Here is an 18,342-nt window from a genome sequence, read left to right as displayed (position 1 = left end):
CTGGGTTTGTATTTTCAGGTGTTTGTCTTTATTTACTTATTTTTGCCTAAAAATTTGTTTTTTAGTCTGAGATTGATTGCTAATTCTACATGTAAAGAATATTCCTGTCGGTCTATGATTCAGACATTTTGAAAACAAACTGAAAAAAGTACCTTTTGGGGAACTGTAGTTGAGCTTGTTCTTTTTATGTGACTGAGTGTACATGCAAACAGAGCTATGTAAGGTCATGTTTGATAATTAGCAAGCATAAGGCTTTAGTTCTAAGTGCCTTAGTCGTATTAGTGTACACACATTGTTGTACAGCTTAATGCTTTGTTCCTCGAAAGAAAAATTGCATCAAATTACCAGTCAGGTGATCCTCTCTGATGTTCTCCTAAACGAATGCAAACACAACCTGGAATTGATGTTGAGGTAAAGATCAAATGTTGTCATACATTTGGTCAAGGACAGTTTGTTAAAGTGGAGGTGGAAGATGAAGGAGATTTTTTAGGATCTAATGCTCTTCCTGTTTTCTTTCACTTTTACTTTGCAGTGTAAAGCTGTGCAGGTCAGGTTACGTTATGGTTTTTCCCTCCACTGCTTCGTTTGGAATGCCCAGCATGCTCACACTACTCATTTAGCCTTATCAGTGAGCAAATGTTGAACGATAACCTGCTTCCTTTTTCCATTGCAGACAGACTTTGAGTGATGAATTGAAATAAAAAAGTTGTTTTTTTATTGTATAAGGTATGAGGATAAGTAATATTTAGTTATAAGCTGGAGTTATAAGTGAAAAATCTTTGTTCAGGAATGCCTAAGCCGACTTTTGTTGTTCTTTTCTGCTTTGCTGCCAGCATGAACACGCAGTCTTCAGGCCACAAGACTGCCGTCGACCATGGCGTCCAAATCCGATTCATCGACAACATTGGAGACGGTGGGAGGCACCCTGCGCCCCAGCCCAGGAACAAGCCTCCGAGCTCCTCCAAATACGGGGTAGCAGTCAGGGTGCAGGGAATTGCCGGCCAGCCCTATGTGGTCCTGAAAGATGGCCAGAAGGGAGATTCGTACGGGGTCCAGCTCAGGACGGACTATGGACCTGACTACCGTAGTCTTCCTCGGAGAACAGTCAAGCCAGGGCTGGGAGTGGAGGAAACATATGGAGAAACAGGAGAAGGGGGAGGCCAGGGAGGGGTTTTGCGCCGCGCTCAATCCCACGGATCACTGCTAGACAGAGATGGAGTGCCTGCCATCGAGGATTTTGAGCTGTCTAGACCCCCTGGGGATGGGAAGTCTGGTAGCTATGGGAATCTGGACGGAGGAATTGGAGTGAGGGGTAACAACGAAGAGACGTGGGCTGCGAGTGGCAGAGAAGGGCCTGTGGAAAGAAGAATGTGGGGAGGCTCTTACCAAGCTACCAACCTCAGCAGGTCACAGGAGTCCCTTAGGGACAGTCAGCTGAACCCGTACCCACCCCAAAAAGTACATGAGTTTCAAGTAAATCAGAGACAGAGTGCTTTCAGCAGGCTGAAAAACAGGTTTGATGGTGGAGCACCTGCTAGCCAGCAGAGTGGACTCCCTCCTGTACTTCAGCCTCCACGAGCTACATCTCCTTACACCAGCCAAAGCCCCTACACCTCTCCTCCGTCCTCCACTAACAGCAGCTTGGGTCGCAACCAAGGCTCTGTAGTTGCGTCCCGCTCCAGCAGCCAGTGGTCTTCAAAAGAGCGTCTGCAGGTGGACCTACCTGACACACGGGTAAGAACTCGTCGTTCGTTCGTGTTTGTGCGTGGCAGCTGTTTCTGGAGTGAGCTCTAAGCACCGCAAAGCATGCAGTATTGCAAGCAGAGATTTCTGATCTATGTCTGAAGGCGACCCCTGACCTTTTGCTGGACCAGGTTCAGAGTGCTGAGATGAGCAGTGAGGAGGAGCAGCTCATGAAGAACCTCTACAGCATCTTAAAACAAGGGTATAAACCTTGAGTTTACTCCCATATTCATCTGTGCGTTCAGCTAGTTGCAGCGTGAATGACTTGAAGGGTTTTCTTCCTTTTAGATCCAACGAGAGAGATGTTGTCATCAGACAGAAAGTTGAAGCAATTTATCTGAATCTCCAGAGCCTAAAGGTTTGTTCATTTTGAAACTGACAAAAATTCCCTGAGGAGTCCCCCCCCCCCCCCCCTAACAATTTAGTAGAACAGGCCTTTTACATGTATGTCTCGTCTTACACTCTTTTTGTTACCAGCCTAAAGAAAGCCCTCATGAAGAGTGGATGAGAGCAAAAAGGGAGCTGGAGACAAAGGTGGCTGAACTGCAAACTGCCCTACAGGAAGAAAGAAGGGTAAGTGGAGTAGAGATGAAAATGCTGGTAGGCCCTCGTACCTCTGACAGGAAGAAATGTCTGTTCTTTCTGTCCTTTAAGTCAGGTGTTAGACGATGTTTGTGTAAAACATGGTGTTTACTGTTTGTATGTCCTAAATCAGCGCTCCCCAACCTTTAGTGCACCACAGACCGGTTTGATGTCTTGCAAAATTCTCACGAACCGGTATGTTATATGTGGCGTGGCGGACACACGCTGCAGCAACGCTGCAATAAAGGCAGAGACACGTGATAAGACGTACACTGCACTTTTATTTTGACACACTAAACATTGTACATCGCACAAGTGTCATCGTCCTCTCTCCTTCCCACAGTCATGGTGCTAAAAAGAAGTAAACACAATAGGAAGAAATAACTAAGGGTGAAACAACATAACTGTCAGATGAAAGGACCCGTAGGCAAAAAGAAACACCCGTGCTCAACCAAAGCAGGCAAAGGGGATTGATTTGATTCCCTGTGATGCCAGCTCTGACAGTAACCCCTGCAGCCTGCGGAACTCTGACAGCAGACCAAACGCGCACGTGACCGACACTACAATACAACAAAATAATATGACTTGCATGAAAACTGTGGTATTTTCTAAACATAACAATAAACGCGAATTATGACATGAGCAACGTCCTCTCTGCCCGCAACACTCCCTGGTTGCTATTATTATAACATTTAAACATGCCTTCAAAATAAGTGCATGGAAAATCCAACTCACCACAATGCTAAATGGTTCGAGGGAATCTCCCGTTGGGATAAATCCGTAATTTAAGTAGGACTCCTGATACTGTCTAATAATGTAGCTTTCTTTTTTTGGAAGTTGAAGGCTCCTCTTCTGTCTCCTGGCTGGGCCTTTTCCACTTGGCAAAGAAACTTACCAAAGACGTTTGTTTTTTATTCATTTTGCTAGTTCCTGGGTTTTATTTTAGCGATATCCTATCACGTGACCGAGACGAGCGAATTGGCCTGCGTCAAGAGTAACATAGATGGATGGAGCAGAGAATCGGGCAATTTTTCAAAATAAACATCTTTTAGATTCCGAAATAAATAAAACGGAAGTCATGTAAGTTATTTTAGTTTTTCTTTGCGGCCCGGTACCAAATGACCCACGGACCAGTACCGGTCTGCGGCCTGGGGGCTGGGGACCGCTGTCATAGATGACCCAGTTCTCTCAATAGCTGCTTATAAAGAATGTTTACATAAAAAGAGTAATGTTTTGTGATTTTTTTTTATTGGGGTTGCACTTAGTTTTTTTAATCTACTTTGCAAGACAATAGATTAATAACATTTTTTTGTTGGGTTTTACTAAAGAATTTTTTTCAGGAGTTTTTGTGTTTTTTTTTAACAAATCCTACCAGGAAGTCTGAGGGCTTCCTCGTCGTACTTCAGATTAATCCGTAAATCCCTTTGGCCCAGTCAGAGGTGCTCGCACACGCACAATAATCCAACTTCAATAATGACTCTTTATATGTTGTGTAGCTTGTAAAGTCTTAATCTTTAATAGCTTTAAATAATTCAAGCTCATCTGCATTGATCAGCTGGAAAATGCAAGCCCACAACATTTCTTTAAAAAGCCAATCACTCACGCCTCCAGAGGCCCGGCCTTGTCTTGTGTTTCAGCTCTCTTATTTATTCATCACTCCTGTAGGAGTCTGCGCGTAATTCCGATCCTGCTCTGAAAGGTGAGCTGGAATCCTGTCTGGATGAAAATCTGCATCTCCAGGAGCTGCTGAGCAGGAAGAATACAGAGCTGAATGAAACCCAATCAGAGTGAGGACGCTGCATTACACACACTCAAACACATCTGCACCCATCCACAAGTATTCTTCAAAGCGCTACAGATGATAACAAAGACTTTCAATCCTTTTCTCACATCTCCATTCAAGTAGTTTTTATTCATTTCATTATTATTCAGACAATATAGCACTTTTGATGACATTTCTTCATTGATATTAGTTTAGCTGTCATACAGGCAATAATTTGCATGTAAATTTAAGGGGTTTTCCTCAATAATTCTAAAATATGAATTCTTACAATTAGGATGACACAAATAAACTTTTACACACCAAAATCTGTTTTTCAGTCAGCCATACTGATGCATTCACCATTTAAACTCTCTGCATAGTGTTTGAAAAAATATCTGTCTACTGAATGTTTTATATGATCCAACAAATGGAAACGTTAGGCACGTTTTAAAATGAGTTTTTATACTGCAGTTCAATGATGTGGAAAAGTGCTCCTTATAAGCATTCTAATTTGAAAGATTTTTGAAATCTTTTTAAGGTCGATTCAAGGCTTTAACCACATCTATAGCACAGCAGCCCCACACCACAATAGATCATCACTATAATGTATTTTTCATGAACTGCGATCATACAAATTATTTTTTGTCTTAATAGTTCAATAGTTAACATTTTTTTTGTCATTTTTATTTTTTCCTGCGGTTGGGTTTTTAATGACTTTTTTGGGATGAGTGGCCTTGCTATTGGAGTACCTTTACAGGCAGATTAATACTAATCCAAGTCAAATATAGAAATTACTTTGACAGAAACATTTAAGTCTGGAAAACCAAAAAGGTCAGCTGAAGAATGACACTACCCATTTTCAGCACAGGGGTTATCATGTGGTTGGCAGGAAATGAAAACAAAAAACAAATGCTATAATCTGTGAGTCATGAGCTGGACAGTTAGATGAAACGTGAAGTCACTACTACTTGCACTCAATACAAATCAAAAAAGGTCAGCTCCTAAACGTTTCTTTAAAAGTGCAACAGTGAGTGAATGCGCTCTTCCTCACAGACTGACTCAGCTTCGGATGGACAGGGATGGCGCCGAAAAACATATACGAGATATGGAGGACCAGCTGGCTGAGCTCCAGGAGGAGCTGAGGAGGGAGAACGGCTCAAAGACGGTACCACATCTGACACTCACAAACACTCCCAGACATGAACAGCAGGAACTTTTCCTTGCAGTCTTTTAAAAGAAAAGCCTTTCAGTGTAGCAATGTTTCATTAAAAAACTTTTAAAAAGTTTGCCAACCTTGAAAAGGCCAGATGAGTGATATTTTGGAGCTAGTATGCAGACTGTCTGAATTCTCTCTGTCAGCAGGACCTGATGTCTTGTCAAACTCAACTGATGGAGGTTTGTCAGCTGAAACAGAAGCTGGAGGACGCGCTAAGACAGCGGGAGCGCGAGCTCACAGCTTTGAAAGGAGCTCTGAAGGATGAGGTGGCGTCGCATGATCGAGAGATGGAGGCGCTTCGACAGCAGTACGGCGCCGACATGGAGAAGCTCCGCAGCAACATGGAGCAGGTGTCTCAGGTGTGTAACGCTCAAAGCACCCAGCAGATTAGATGTGACAGTGTTTTTCAAATAGACACAAAGTGAGCAAACTAGGTCAATGGTAGAAGATGCTGACAGGAACAACCAAACAGTCCCAGCTTCCCTTTTGCATATTTTGGTTCTTAATTTTCTTTTTGCTGCAACAGTATATTTTATTTGTGAGGGGGGTCCTGAAGGACCTATGAGGGATTTTTATTCAAATCATTGTGAATCAGGAACAGACAAAAAAATGTTATCGGAATAAGTCTGTAGCAGTGATGTAGAGCAGTGTTTTTCAACATTTTTTGAGCCACGGCACACGTTAACCTTGACAAAAATCCCGCGGCACACCAGCATCCAAAACTTTTAAAAAAGGACAAACTCTATATTCTGTATTGATCTACAGCCCCTCTGCAATCTCACATGCATTTTTTATGATAATTGTGACAGAAAAAGCTGGAAGCTGCAGCTGTTTTTTCTAAAATATGTAATAAAAGTTAAGTTAGAAGATTTAAAAACTGTGATGTTTGTTTTTTGTGGTTTCAAGACGTTTAACAGAAAGACTCATTGCAGAGACACTGTCACTTTAACACAATGCATCATGGGAGATGTAGTGCAAACAGCCGCCAAAGGCAGACAGACTCGCTTCTCTGAGCTTCATGGTTTTGTTCACTTGTTCCACGGTCTGATACCGGATTCTGTGGAAAGCTACACCGCTAAAGACGAGCGTTAGCTGGTATTTTTGTTAGAACTGAGAGACTTTATAAGCAGAATCTGAACAAGGAAGTGAAGACTTTAACCACTTCTGATTGATTGATGACGTGTGATTAAGCCTCCAAGAATGATTGGTGGAGACAGTTAAAGGGGCGGGACTTTTCCGAAAACTGTTATAGCTGCAGCTAAATCGCAGTACAGTCATTCTTATCAAAATGTCTTTAATAGAATCAAATAAACACATAGAAAAAAGTATTTTGTGATCTTTGATATTCCTAACTACTCAGTGTTTTATCAGGGCCTGTTTGGATGAACAAAGAACTGATATCCTGGAGATGGAAAATGTTTTTAGATCAGTAAATGAGGGCTATTTCCCACGGCACATATGACCATCTCCCACAGCTCACTAGTGTGCCGCAGCACACCAGTTGAAAAACACTGATGTAGAGGCTACAGTGGTAAGGCACAAGCTCCCTGGTCCCCTCCATTTATCCATGCATCCACTTGTAGACGACTACATCCAGGTATTTCTTTGTTATCCTCGTCTGAGCTGGAATCTGACTGTTGCACCGGTAATGTTAGGATAGGGTGTGAGGGGCTGTAAGCTAGCGGGAGAGCATGTAAGCAGATGAATGATGGGAAATGGGGTTGGGCTTGCTCTGCACCAACAGTCCCATCCACAACTTAGAGGGGAATTTCTAATGAACTGCTCCTGCTCTGCAAAAACTTTGTCCTGGAAAAAAAACATGGGTTTTTGGATTTTGGTTATAAACGGCATAATCGTGATTAAAAGACCACTAGGAGAACTTTTACAGTAGATCAAAAGAAGATCAGAGTGGGAGTTTAAATAATTACTGTGTTTGTATGATGGATTCATTCTGATTAACCCGTTTTCAGGACCATATCAACCATAAATGCTGCATCTGGGATTCTGTAGTGGTTTTTGCTTCAGTGTAGAGTTGATCTGCCTGCACGGTGTGATGGCTTCAAAAAAATGCTCACCTTTTCTTTCTATCTCAGTCTCAAGCAGGAATTGAGGCTGAGCGGCTGCGGGTCAACACATCGGTTCGTTCCCTGCAGAAGCAGCTGGAGGACTGCAGAGATGAAAGCAGCCACTGGATGGAGCAGTTTCATGCCACGAGAGATGAGCTTCGGTCTGCTAAACAAGAGTGAGCATGTGCTGCAAAACCCATTTTTTCCCCAACATTTATCTGCACAAGGATCTTTATCACCACCTTTTTAGGGTTTCTCTTTGCACTTTGTCTGTTGCTAACGTATTTCTATGTTCTCTCTCATTCTGGCTTGTCACTGTCTCTCCCTTTTTTGTCAGAGAGCTTCCCAGCCACCCTGAACCACAGTGAGGGTCCCTGATTTAACAGCATTTTAGGTTTAGATATGTAGAACTTTAGATGTGACTTACTAATACCAACCGCCTGACCTGTTATTGACAGTCTGTGTTCACTGTAGTGCTCCATGAAGACTATTCACACCCAGTTCTTCTCTTCTTCAGCTCCTCCATATCCCACACAGTGATCCGCTTCCCATCTAAAGTGTGTAAACCCAACGTAAACAATTGATTAATTAAAATGTTCAAGATGGACAATAATCATATTTTTCTTAAACTAGTCACAAAGTAAAGCTTCAGGAAACTGAGATTTCCTCTTTGTCATTTGGTTGATTCAATGAAAACTGCCTCTAAGCACAAGTCACAAAGAAACAGAGGAAGGGTGTGGATAGTCTAGAGTTAGTCTGTGTTTAGAATACATACAAAGCTGTTGTTCCTATAAATATGTAATTTTCGTTTATTGTGGTAGCTTGAAAATGTTGTTTTTGTTGTCTGTTATTAGTCGATGCAAGTCCGTTATTCACATGTAAAACCCCTTTGCTTATCACAAGAAGTGAGGAAAGCTCACACATGATTTTATTGAGAAATGGTCTATGTTCATGTTTTAGACTCCTGCAAACTCGTCTGGAAAAAGACGAGCTTGAAGATGAGTTGAAGGAACTTAAGGATAAATTGAGCATGATGAAACAACAGACACCAGATCCCAAACACACAGAGATCCTCAGCCAGGTACAGCGATTGAAATGTCTAAAAAGAGGAATATTTGTTTCTTTTGTTTGAGTCATCATACCGTCAAATGTCTGTTCACGAACTCCAGCGATCTAGCGGTGATCTGCAGAAGGTCAAGTCGGAGCTGGAGAAGCAGAGGGTCAACTTTGACAAGAAGGTGATGGAAGTGATCTCTTTGAAGAAGTCTCACCAGAACCAGGAGGCGGAACTGAGATATGAGATCGACAGGCTGAAGGAGCAGCTACAGAGAGCCAAGGAAGACATTGCAAAGGCACAAGAGAAGAACAAGAAGGTTTGTAAAAGTATTACTTAGAACATTGAATCTCATGGTTTATATGTTTGACCGAAAAATGTTAGGTCATTTTTACAACAATCAATCTCTTTCATTTCCTATCTCTTTTGCCAAAAGCTCCCAAATCCAGCTACTGTGTCAGACCTCGAGCAGAAGCTTGGCGAGGCACAAAGAGAGGCAAGTCGACTCAAAGAAAAGCTCTCTGAAACGGAACAGGAGCTGGAGACCATAAAATCCCACCTGAACAGAGCTCAGGCAGACGTGGACTCTCTCAGAGAAACCCAGAGTGACCAAGAGGCAACTAACAGTCGACTCAAAGAAAAGCTCTCCCGATTAGAGGTACAGTTCAATGCGTCTGACACCTCTAAAGCAGCAGATGTTCAAACACGGTTGTATAAACGATCTGTGGTCCATTCAGGCTCAGCTGCAGAGCAGCGCAGCAGAGAGCTCAGAGGCAGAACTCTCCCTCCATGCGGAGATGAGAGGCCTGAGATCTGAGCTGGATGAGGCTAAAAGAAGACTTTCCAAACTTAACCAGGAGCGTCAGGAACTAAGTCTGCGTCTGGAAAACTCAGAGAGGGACAAGGAGGCACTTAAACAGACAGTCAGCCAGTTGGAAGACACCAAAAGCCAACTGGGGAAAGCTCTGGACAAACTCAACAAAGATGTGAGATACATGAAGGTCTTCAACCAATGGGTAAAACTTGTTCAATCTGATTTCCTGTTTAACTTTTGTTGCCTCTGTCCTTTGACAGTACGAGTCTCTCAAACTGTCCTCGAAGGAGGAGGTGCACGCCCTCAGTGCTCAGCTGGAGGAGCAAAGAGAGCGAGCACGCAAGGAGATGCAGGATGCTCAACGCCACGGAAAAGATGCGCAATCTGAGCTGGAAAAGCATCATGCCAACCTGAAGAGACTGGAAGAAGAAGTGCGCATCTCTGTTCATTTTATTGTGGACTTTTTCCCAAATTTGGTTTATAATTTTTTGAGATACAATTTCCATGAAGCTTGTTTTGGAAAAGAAACAATATATCATATTAGATAAACTTATTTTTTAACTTCTTCCTAGATGTTGCGTCAGAAGAAGGAGCTCCAGCTTGCTTGTGAGGAGAGAGACAACCATCAGCTGGATAAAGAACTGCTCTCCAACAGACTGCGCCACCTTGAGGGAGAGTTAGAGGCCAGCAAAAACAGCCACAACGAGAAAGCACGCGAGGTCCGCATCCTGGAGGTAAGAGGTCCTTTTCTCCTGTCACGTGGACAAAACAAATAAGTCCTTCCCTTTAGTACCGGTAGTTTCTGCCCTGAATCATCCTTGTCATTAGTCCCTGGTAATATTTGTTAATATTAAAAACAATCATACAGTCTTGGTGCAGCCACATAGGTCGATACAGATCTTCATTTTTCAAGAGAAAAACCCAATACTGCTCAATAAATTATGCTAAAAAATGATATTTTCTACTAAATTGTGTCTGGAATAATAATTTCTTTTAAAATATGTATTTAAAAGTGCGGATTTGTTCTGATAAAATGACTGCTGCATGTGTGGTTAACTGAAATCAACATCATTATAAGGTATTGTTGCTTCTTTGTACAGGGAAGGTCTCCTGAGAAACCCGCTGATTCATGTTTGCTGCTGTCTTTCAGGACAAACTAAAATGCATGGAGTTGGAGTGTGAGGAGGAGAAGAGCACAGTGGAGATGCTGACGGAGCGCGTGTCCCGCAGCAGAGACCAGATCGACCAGCTGCGCTCTGAGCTCATGCAGGAGCGCTCCTCTAAGCAGGACCTGGAGCTGGATAAAAACGGCATGGAGAGACAGGTACGTCAGACTCCACTCTGTTGTTTGCTAACATCAGGCCTGCCCGGGTTATTTTCACTGGATTGTAGGCCTTAAAGAATGTATGGCTTAAAGAATGTCATGACAGGCAGGTGGTTAGAATTTGTCATTTAAATAGTTAAAGTGCTGCCTTAATTATAACAAAGCACAGTTGAACCATATTATTAGGTCAAATTTAACTAAATGTATATTTTCTTATCTGCCTTTCTTTTCATTTTTGCTATAAATGTTGAAAAAAATTCTGGAAACATGATTGTCAAGAAAATCTGGTTTAAATCAAAAGCAACCCATTCATACATTCCAAAACTATCAGAAAATATTGTAAGTGTTCAATTATTACATGGCATCTAATGCTTAAAAAAGGCGAATTATGGCTAAAAACTAGGTTTTAAGGATTAGAAAGAACAGTACACGTCATGACCCAGAGATTATTGTGACTGTGATGTTTGTGCCTCACCAGCTGAAAGAGCTGAGAAGTCGCGTGGCTGAGATGGAGGGCCAGTCTCGCTCCTCAGCAGGAGTCTCCCAGCTGGAGAACAAGATCCAGGAGCTGGAAGAACGCTTGCGCTTCGAAGAAAGGTGCAGCATGAGAGAAATTATTTTTTTAAAGTCCTGTTCTGTTATGGATGGTTTATAAATAATTAGCATTCCAACACATTTTTATTATTTGATAAAGAATATTTTTTGAATCTTCCAACAATATGAATTCTTTAATGAAATCTTTATTGAGAATAAGGACTTTTCACGTCACAGAAGTTAATTCAGGCAAAAGCTGATATAAGCTGCTGTCACTCACTTGCTTGTTTCTTATTTTTAGAGAGAAGAACTCTGTGTTGGCGTCTCAACGGCGTTCAGAGAGGAAGCTTAAAGAACTTAACATGACATTGGATGAAGAGAGACACGCACACACTGAGCAGAGAGACCAGGTAATAATGACAACAACACTTTGTAGAGTTGAGGATTCATTCCAATAAGCAGTCTGACATGAATACACCTTTGTGTTGTAGCTCGCTTTGAAAGTGAAGGCTCTAAAGAGGCAGGTGGATGAGAGTGAAACAGAGCTGGAGAGGATTGAAGGGCTGAGAAGGAAAGCTCAGAGAGACATGGAGGAACAGATGGAGCTCAAAGAGAGCTTGCAGGCCAGAGTCACAGCTCTGGAAACGGAGCTCAAGTAAGCCTTTATTTTATTTTTATTTTTTTGCTGTCTGCATCGACTAATGATTATGTAAGGCATTTCCTGAAAGTGACATTCTTCCAGCTGCACCATGAATGAGTGAGTAAGAGGCAGACTCAGTGTCCTCCCTTTTTAATCCTAAAATAGGAGACATGTGATGTTGTTGTCAGTGATCCCAAATTCTTCTACTGTGACGCAGAGACACCCAAGAGTTAATTAAGATGCGGTATCATGGGTGTTAACAAATTCTATTATCTAATACACTGTACGTCAAAGAAACGGATCCGTTTTGCTTCCAAAGAGCTAAGAAAATGACATTGCTCTAAATGACCAGCAGAGGGAGCTCTCTGTCTGCAAAGCTCATAATGACTTCAAGTTGCAGATAAATAGGAAACTTCCTGCTTTAACAAGTTTGCATTTAAAGACTGTAAAGATGGTACTACGTAACATCAATCATTCCTAACAGGAGGAAAACCCAGGCAGCCATGCGGCAAGCTTTGGACTCATCAGCTCTCAGCTCAGACGATGACGACAGCCTGTACGACCACTCCACCATCACCTCCATCCTCACTGAGGGCAACCTCCAGACCAGCTCCTGCTAATGCAGCAATGCATGAGCAGCTGGAAACGGATGATGAAGGAAACTGCCAAACATATATATTTATTTAAAAAAAAACTGGTTGGGGGTGTAAACAGGCTGGGTGGAAAGTCTGGATTCCGAACAGCATGGTGTGGCAGAGGTCAATGGGACCTGGGAAATAACCTGTTGTGGGGGTTAACAGGAGTGATTTTCCACAGCAGAGAAGATGTAAGGAAACAAAACATCCTGGGAGTTTGAGGGGAAATTCTTTCAGTCCAGCTCTTGTAGCTCGTAAGGTACTCTGTCAAAGAAAAGCTTAGCAAACAGGCAGAGCCACTGACTGAAGTGAAAAGATTAGAAAAATAAAGCCCTAATGGGGGATCGAGGGTACTTAAGTACTTTAGCACATTTTATGGTACAAAGCGCTGTGGTTAAACTTCATTAAGCTCACCAGGACATGCCTCCTTGTGCTTTTTGTACTGTTTTAGAACAGAGCTGCCATGTAAAACCATTGGAGGACACAGAAAAATACACCACACTATATTTCTGAAGCGGCTGTAAGACTTTGAATGGTCATATACCTATTCTAAAATGTTTGTTGCCACTGATCTGTAAAGGTTGATGGCCCTCTGTTGCATGATAATAAGCTCATAGACTTAAACAAGGCGGTGCTACATTTTTTAGGGTGATGACACAAAAAAGTTAAACCAGCAGTTCTGCAAAATATAAATAGAAGCAAATGAGAGTAATGTCGAACAAAACTAAGGTGTGGAAGTTTTGGGTCAGGTCTGGATGAAAAGCATGATGAAAATTACTCACCCAGCGCAAAAAAGGAAAGGTGTCATGAAGTCCAGTCCTTGACTCAAGTGACTGAATAATGCTAACAATGTTGCACGTAATTCTGTCTTCTACAAAAACAATGTTCACACGAGAAAAATTCACAGTGTTGTATTTAAATGAATTTAGATTTTGATCACTTGAAACAAAAAGTGCATTATGGTATATTTTTGCTAGTTTGGGTCAAGTATTTGTGTCCCACAATGGATGAATCCTACAATATGAGTGAGTTTATAAAAAAGACGGCACTTGAACCGAGTCTCTCGTCGAAATAAAGCCTGGAGTTTATATTCTTATATTAGAAGCCACCTTTATTATTTTTGGTTTTATTATAGACTCACAGAAAAGTCTGCTTTCTCTGTATTTGAGGCACTTAGGTGTAACTTTTCTCACATAGTGACTGTAAATAGTTCAATTTTAATTTTTTTTCACTTGATTTTTATAATAAAATAAATATTTAAGTATAATTTTTTCAGTCGTATAAAGCTGTATTTCTAGAAGCTTTGAGATTTCTGTGCATTCCTTTAGAGAAAATGATGAAATCTGTTTAGCAGTGACTTAAAAACCTCAAAATGTCTCAAAAACTGGAATTCACACAAATATCCTTTTATAGGTATCTGCTTGTAAACTAAAAAAAAAAGATGTTCAATGGGATTTGTTATGGAACAAAATGATTCTGACGTACTGTTAGCGATGTACTATTTTAGCAGCAATAAATATCTGTTCATTTATGTTCATGTGTGTGATTTATACTTTTCAACCGGAGTCCTAGTCAGCTGCAAAAAAGAGTCAACACTAGAAACAGCTTCAATTTTCCATCAACAAGCGTAAACAAAAGGATGTTTTTTGAACTGGAATAGGCAACAGGAAAAACCCATCAAAGTTGAACTTTAACACCACACCTTGAACAAGACACAACTTTGCTATGGAAAAATTAGAACCAAAGATTTAATGAAAATAACATTTTTAGATAATTATATTAATTACACATTTTATGTTTGTTGATTAAAACTTCACAAAAGTCAAATTTGTATATTTTTAGCTGCAACGCCTTGTTTTTTTCCTGTTGGATCACTTGTTAAGTAAGCCTCATTTTTGTTTACGTGATGCCAGATTTCTCATAAAACGGTGTTAAAGAGTTTGAGCTCCCATTAAATGTAGTTAAACAGTCTCCTTATGGTGTTAAGGGAAAACTTCCATACTACAAAACATCACCGGCCACAATAGAGCCTGAAAGTTTGTCAAGTCAGTCAAATTTAAAATGCATGTTTTTTGTTTTTGTGCCAAATAATTTTTCTAAATGTTGAAAAATGCAAAAGGCTGTTAGTTTTATTAAGAGACATCTAGGAGCACCATAAATCAGGTTTTTATGGTTACTTTGTCTAGACAGTTCCTGAGTCCTGAAGCACAACAAGCCCAAAAACGAACACCAGAGGTGGCCAAAGATATTGCCTCATAGGAATACAAGCAAACACTTCTTGGGAATTTCACAGAAAAAGGTGAAACATAATCATCCTTGTCAGAAATGCAGAAAAACAACTACAAAAAACATGTGTCATGATATTTTTAAGTCTAAAAAACTTCATGCTGAACCAAAAGCATGGTTTTGGCACAAATTAAACTCCATACAACAATTCAGTTTATGGTCTTTGTGGTTTTGGGAGACTGGAAAATGTTTTCTTTCAAACGCATCAAATGTTTGGACATTTTTTGGCACTCACGAATGCTCTCACTTTGGTGCATGGCATGTTGTTGCAGAACTCACAAATGTGTGCCCATGTTTTTCTGGCCTCTTATCTGTTGTGGCAGAATTGTTTTTGTACATCTGCTGATGCGTCGACACAAGAGGACAGAGGTCCTGTTTATGGGCTGATCCATAACGCAGGTTTTAACACGGTGTGTGAACTCTGTCGCTTTAACCTCCAGCTAACCTTTCAAACCTGAGCTGTCTTTACTGACTCAGAATTCACAATCAAACAACTCATGAGAAACCTTTTCATGGAGATAATGAAGATCCTGTACAGTATCTTGATCTGTTTCTGAAAACAAATCTTGCCATTTAAATCAAATGAAAGCTGGTTTCAGCATCACATGCTTGCTGCTTATTTTAGGTTTGCTTGGGTTGTCTTTTTCTGGAATGATAAATCAGATTAAAGACATCTTCCTCTTAAAAAAATTTATTGTTTTATAACATTTGCATTTAACTTTATTTTTTTGTATCCAATTATTGAATCTTTTTGGAAAGGCGCCATAAAATGACTTCAGTTTTGAATTGGAGTTTTTAAATAAGTTAGTTGAACAAGTTTTAAACTATAAATTGTTAAAATGGCAAAAATTTGTTGAGTGTAGAATATTTGAAAAATCATTAAACAAAAAAGTTGTTTTATTTTAAGAAGAAATGTTTTATCATTAGATTTTACAACAGTTAAAAAAAGGTGAAAGTCAGGAATTTGCTTGCAAGTGACTTTTTGCAAATCCAAGTCAATTCTTAAGGTCTTTAGTCTCAAGCCCAAGTCAAATCGAATAGATGAAGTAAGTTTTTTAATGTTTTTCAATGGTAAAAATCTTATTAACATATAAATTTCCATTTACTGCTGTTGCTTTTCCAAAAATGGAGAACAAGCTCAAGAAAATTAGTTCATTAAAAAGTGATGCCCTGAAGGTGAATAAGTTGCTAAAGTTTGTAACTTTTAAATCAATTCCTAAATCTCCAAGCCAAAACAGACAGTTTTGTAAAAATATAATATTGTGCAAACAATCCTGATTCCTCAATGTTTGTCTTCGTCCTATACCTGGAGCTAAAAGCTGAAAGAAAAAGTGTTTGGCAGATATTTGTTCCCATAAGCAGCCTGCATTACTTTCTGTAGAACCAGACCCTTTTGAAGCGTGTTCCCATGACTCTCAGCTGCTGTAACCAAACCTGTGTACTGTCAACGTGTTTAGTAGAGTTCCTGTTTTGCTAGTTTATAAGATACAAATGAGCATATTTTCCATGGGAGGGATTCATTTTCATATTACAGATTTCCTGACAGTTGATCTGCAAAGAGCTGGGTGTGTGTTCAGTTTTGAAATCCTAATGCTTTAGCTATGCATGGCTGCTATTGTGTAGGTGTAATAAAAGTCTTCTCTGCCATCAGGGACTCCACATGAAGAAATACAGGCCTTTTAGGTTCAGACGGAATAAAATCATCTATGAAACTGCTGTGCTGCGGACTGGGAAGCAATGCTGTCATCATTCTCTTACGTCAATGAAACACATACCAGTCCCTATGATGAACTGCATGAAAGTTTTGCTCATGAAATCCTGATGGTATGACAGTAATTCTAAGATTAGATTATGCAATTTGCATTCAAATACATCAAGGAAACATTAACACTCAATCTTATGAACAATAAAGCATTCAATCTGTTTTTTTTTTGTTGTTCTGAAAGTTAGTCTTCAGCCTTCAGAGCTAGATAAAAAAAATCTGACAACCTCAATATTGAAGGAGAGAACTACAAACTTAGAGGGAATGAAAAGCAGGAAATATGATGTGGGGTCTCACACTCATTTTTCTGATCTTAAATCTCATCACAAATTCTGATGATCAATTTTTTTTTTTTAAATTTTCTGCATGTTTTTCCCGTTTATGGGTCAGACCGTGCCACATTCAAAACAATTTACAACTGACATTTTATCTAAAGCCTTTAACAAGCTGTATTAGCCGTTGCTTTTATTTAACTACTTAACATCCACCTGGTTGCTCTCATAAATCTGTTTTTACAGTGACAAAAAAAGGCATAAACCTAAATGTAAAACATTCAAAGAAAATAAAAAGGGTTATTTAGGTTACATAAAAGTTGTTTTGTGTTTCTCTGTCCTTCTAATCCCCAACTGAAAATGCATTGAGTGAAAAGACAGACGTGCATAGCAGGTTTCTGACTCATTCAGCGCGCTCTGTAACAAACAAGGATGCATAGAAATATGGATGCTCGCAACAGTCTGCTGTCTAATCTGTGGATCAGTGTGTCTGAATGTGGACAGAGGAAAACACATTCATTATGGCTCGGATGGTTGCTTCATCCGTGGGATGCTTCAAAAAAGAAAAACCACAACAGCAAGGTGGAGGTGTATTGAGGGTTTGACTGTGTGCACACGGAGGAGTCTCGTGTCATGAGATAAATGAACAATTTCAAGTCAACATCCACTGATGTAAAGTTTAACGAAAGTCTTGTTTGGTGATCTGTTAAATTTAAAAGGCTTACAAATTAAATAAATCATTATCTTTACCGAGAAACCAGTGATGATCCCAAAGCAAATGGGAGTCTTGTTCTTGTTCTTTTTTTGTGTGAGTCTACTGCTTTAAACCCATTTAGGATCACCCCCTGTGCACCACTCTGAGCTGTTGTTTGCAACTAATTAATCCTGAAAGTCTTTATCTTGTTTGGATCTTGTGCCGAGGTCTGGATCAGCTGCTGAAGTCAGCTACGCGCCAGCAGAGGACCGCTGGCTTTGTTACTTTGTAGTCCTGTCATGTTCCCTTAGTGTGGCCACAAACTTTTTTGGGAACACTATGTCCAGACTAGGAAACAGCAGGAACACTTGGAAAAATAAACGAATAATAAACTGTACATTTGTTGGGTTTATCCTAAATGTGTTTAGAGGTAAAACCTGAAATAATGACCACATTTGTATTTGCAACAGTACATGAATTAAATTACGCACCATGAAGCTTGTTTAAATGACCTCAACTGAGTTAGGCAAGTTAGATGCTCGAATATGACCAACAACCAATCAATTAAAAACATGATCTTTGCATTCCTCCTATTACAATAACAAGAAGTCAAGTGGGCTATTTCCATAAAATGCATTTCCAATTGCAACAAGATTTTTGGAGATCATATTTTACGGACAGATCAGAAAATAGGTTAATACACAAAATCACAAACCTTTTTATTTAGAAAAATAATGAAAGTAGTCAAATTTACTTTTTTAAATGCTAATTTTTTTAACTTTTCTATTTGCTGGACGACTCAAAATAAAAGACAAGCACATTTTAAATGTAGGCTATCGTTCTTAAAAACCTATCCACTCCACTGGTGTTTTTAACATGTTCTTGTTGCATTATTCTGATGCTGGAGGACATTCTATTAAAGCAATTAAGCTAAAAAAAATTGCATTTCTGAGGATTT

The 18,342-nt window shown here is 40.0% G+C and overlaps 1 protein-coding gene across 1 annotated transcript; it reads left to right on the top strand.

The window, feature by feature from the left end:
• On the top strand, nt 1-13,901 carry cgn (cingulin). The gene is made up of 21 exons (XM_023964153.1): nt 1-18; nt 834-1,734; nt 1,848-1,945; nt 2,032-2,101; nt 2,221-2,316; nt 3,991-4,112; nt 5,141-5,252; nt 5,447-5,662; nt 7,397-7,545; nt 7,707-7,733; nt 8,330-8,450; nt 8,539-8,742; nt 8,860-9,081; nt 9,161-9,409; nt 9,498-9,668; nt 9,810-9,971; nt 10,388-10,561; nt 11,040-11,158; nt 11,397-11,505; nt 11,587-11,750; nt 12,220-13,901. The coding sequence occupies exons 2-21, from the start codon at nt 835-837 to the stop codon at nt 12,353-12,355; spliced, it is 3,621 nt and encodes a 1,206-aa protein (XP_023819921.1). The 5' UTR covers nt 1-18; nt 834; the 3' UTR covers nt 12,356-13,901.
• Nucleotides 13,902-18,342: the final 4,441 nt, after the last annotated feature.

The sequence above is a fragment of the Oryzias latipes genome, chromosome 16, assembly GCF_002234675.1.
Source record: "Oryzias latipes chromosome 16, ASM223467v1".
NCBI classification, from domain to species: Eukaryota; Metazoa; Chordata; class Actinopteri; order Beloniformes; family Adrianichthyidae; genus Oryzias; species Oryzias latipes.
The sequence above is the reverse complement of the archived record's forward strand: the minus strand, read 5'-3'. Positions and strand labels throughout refer to the sequence as shown.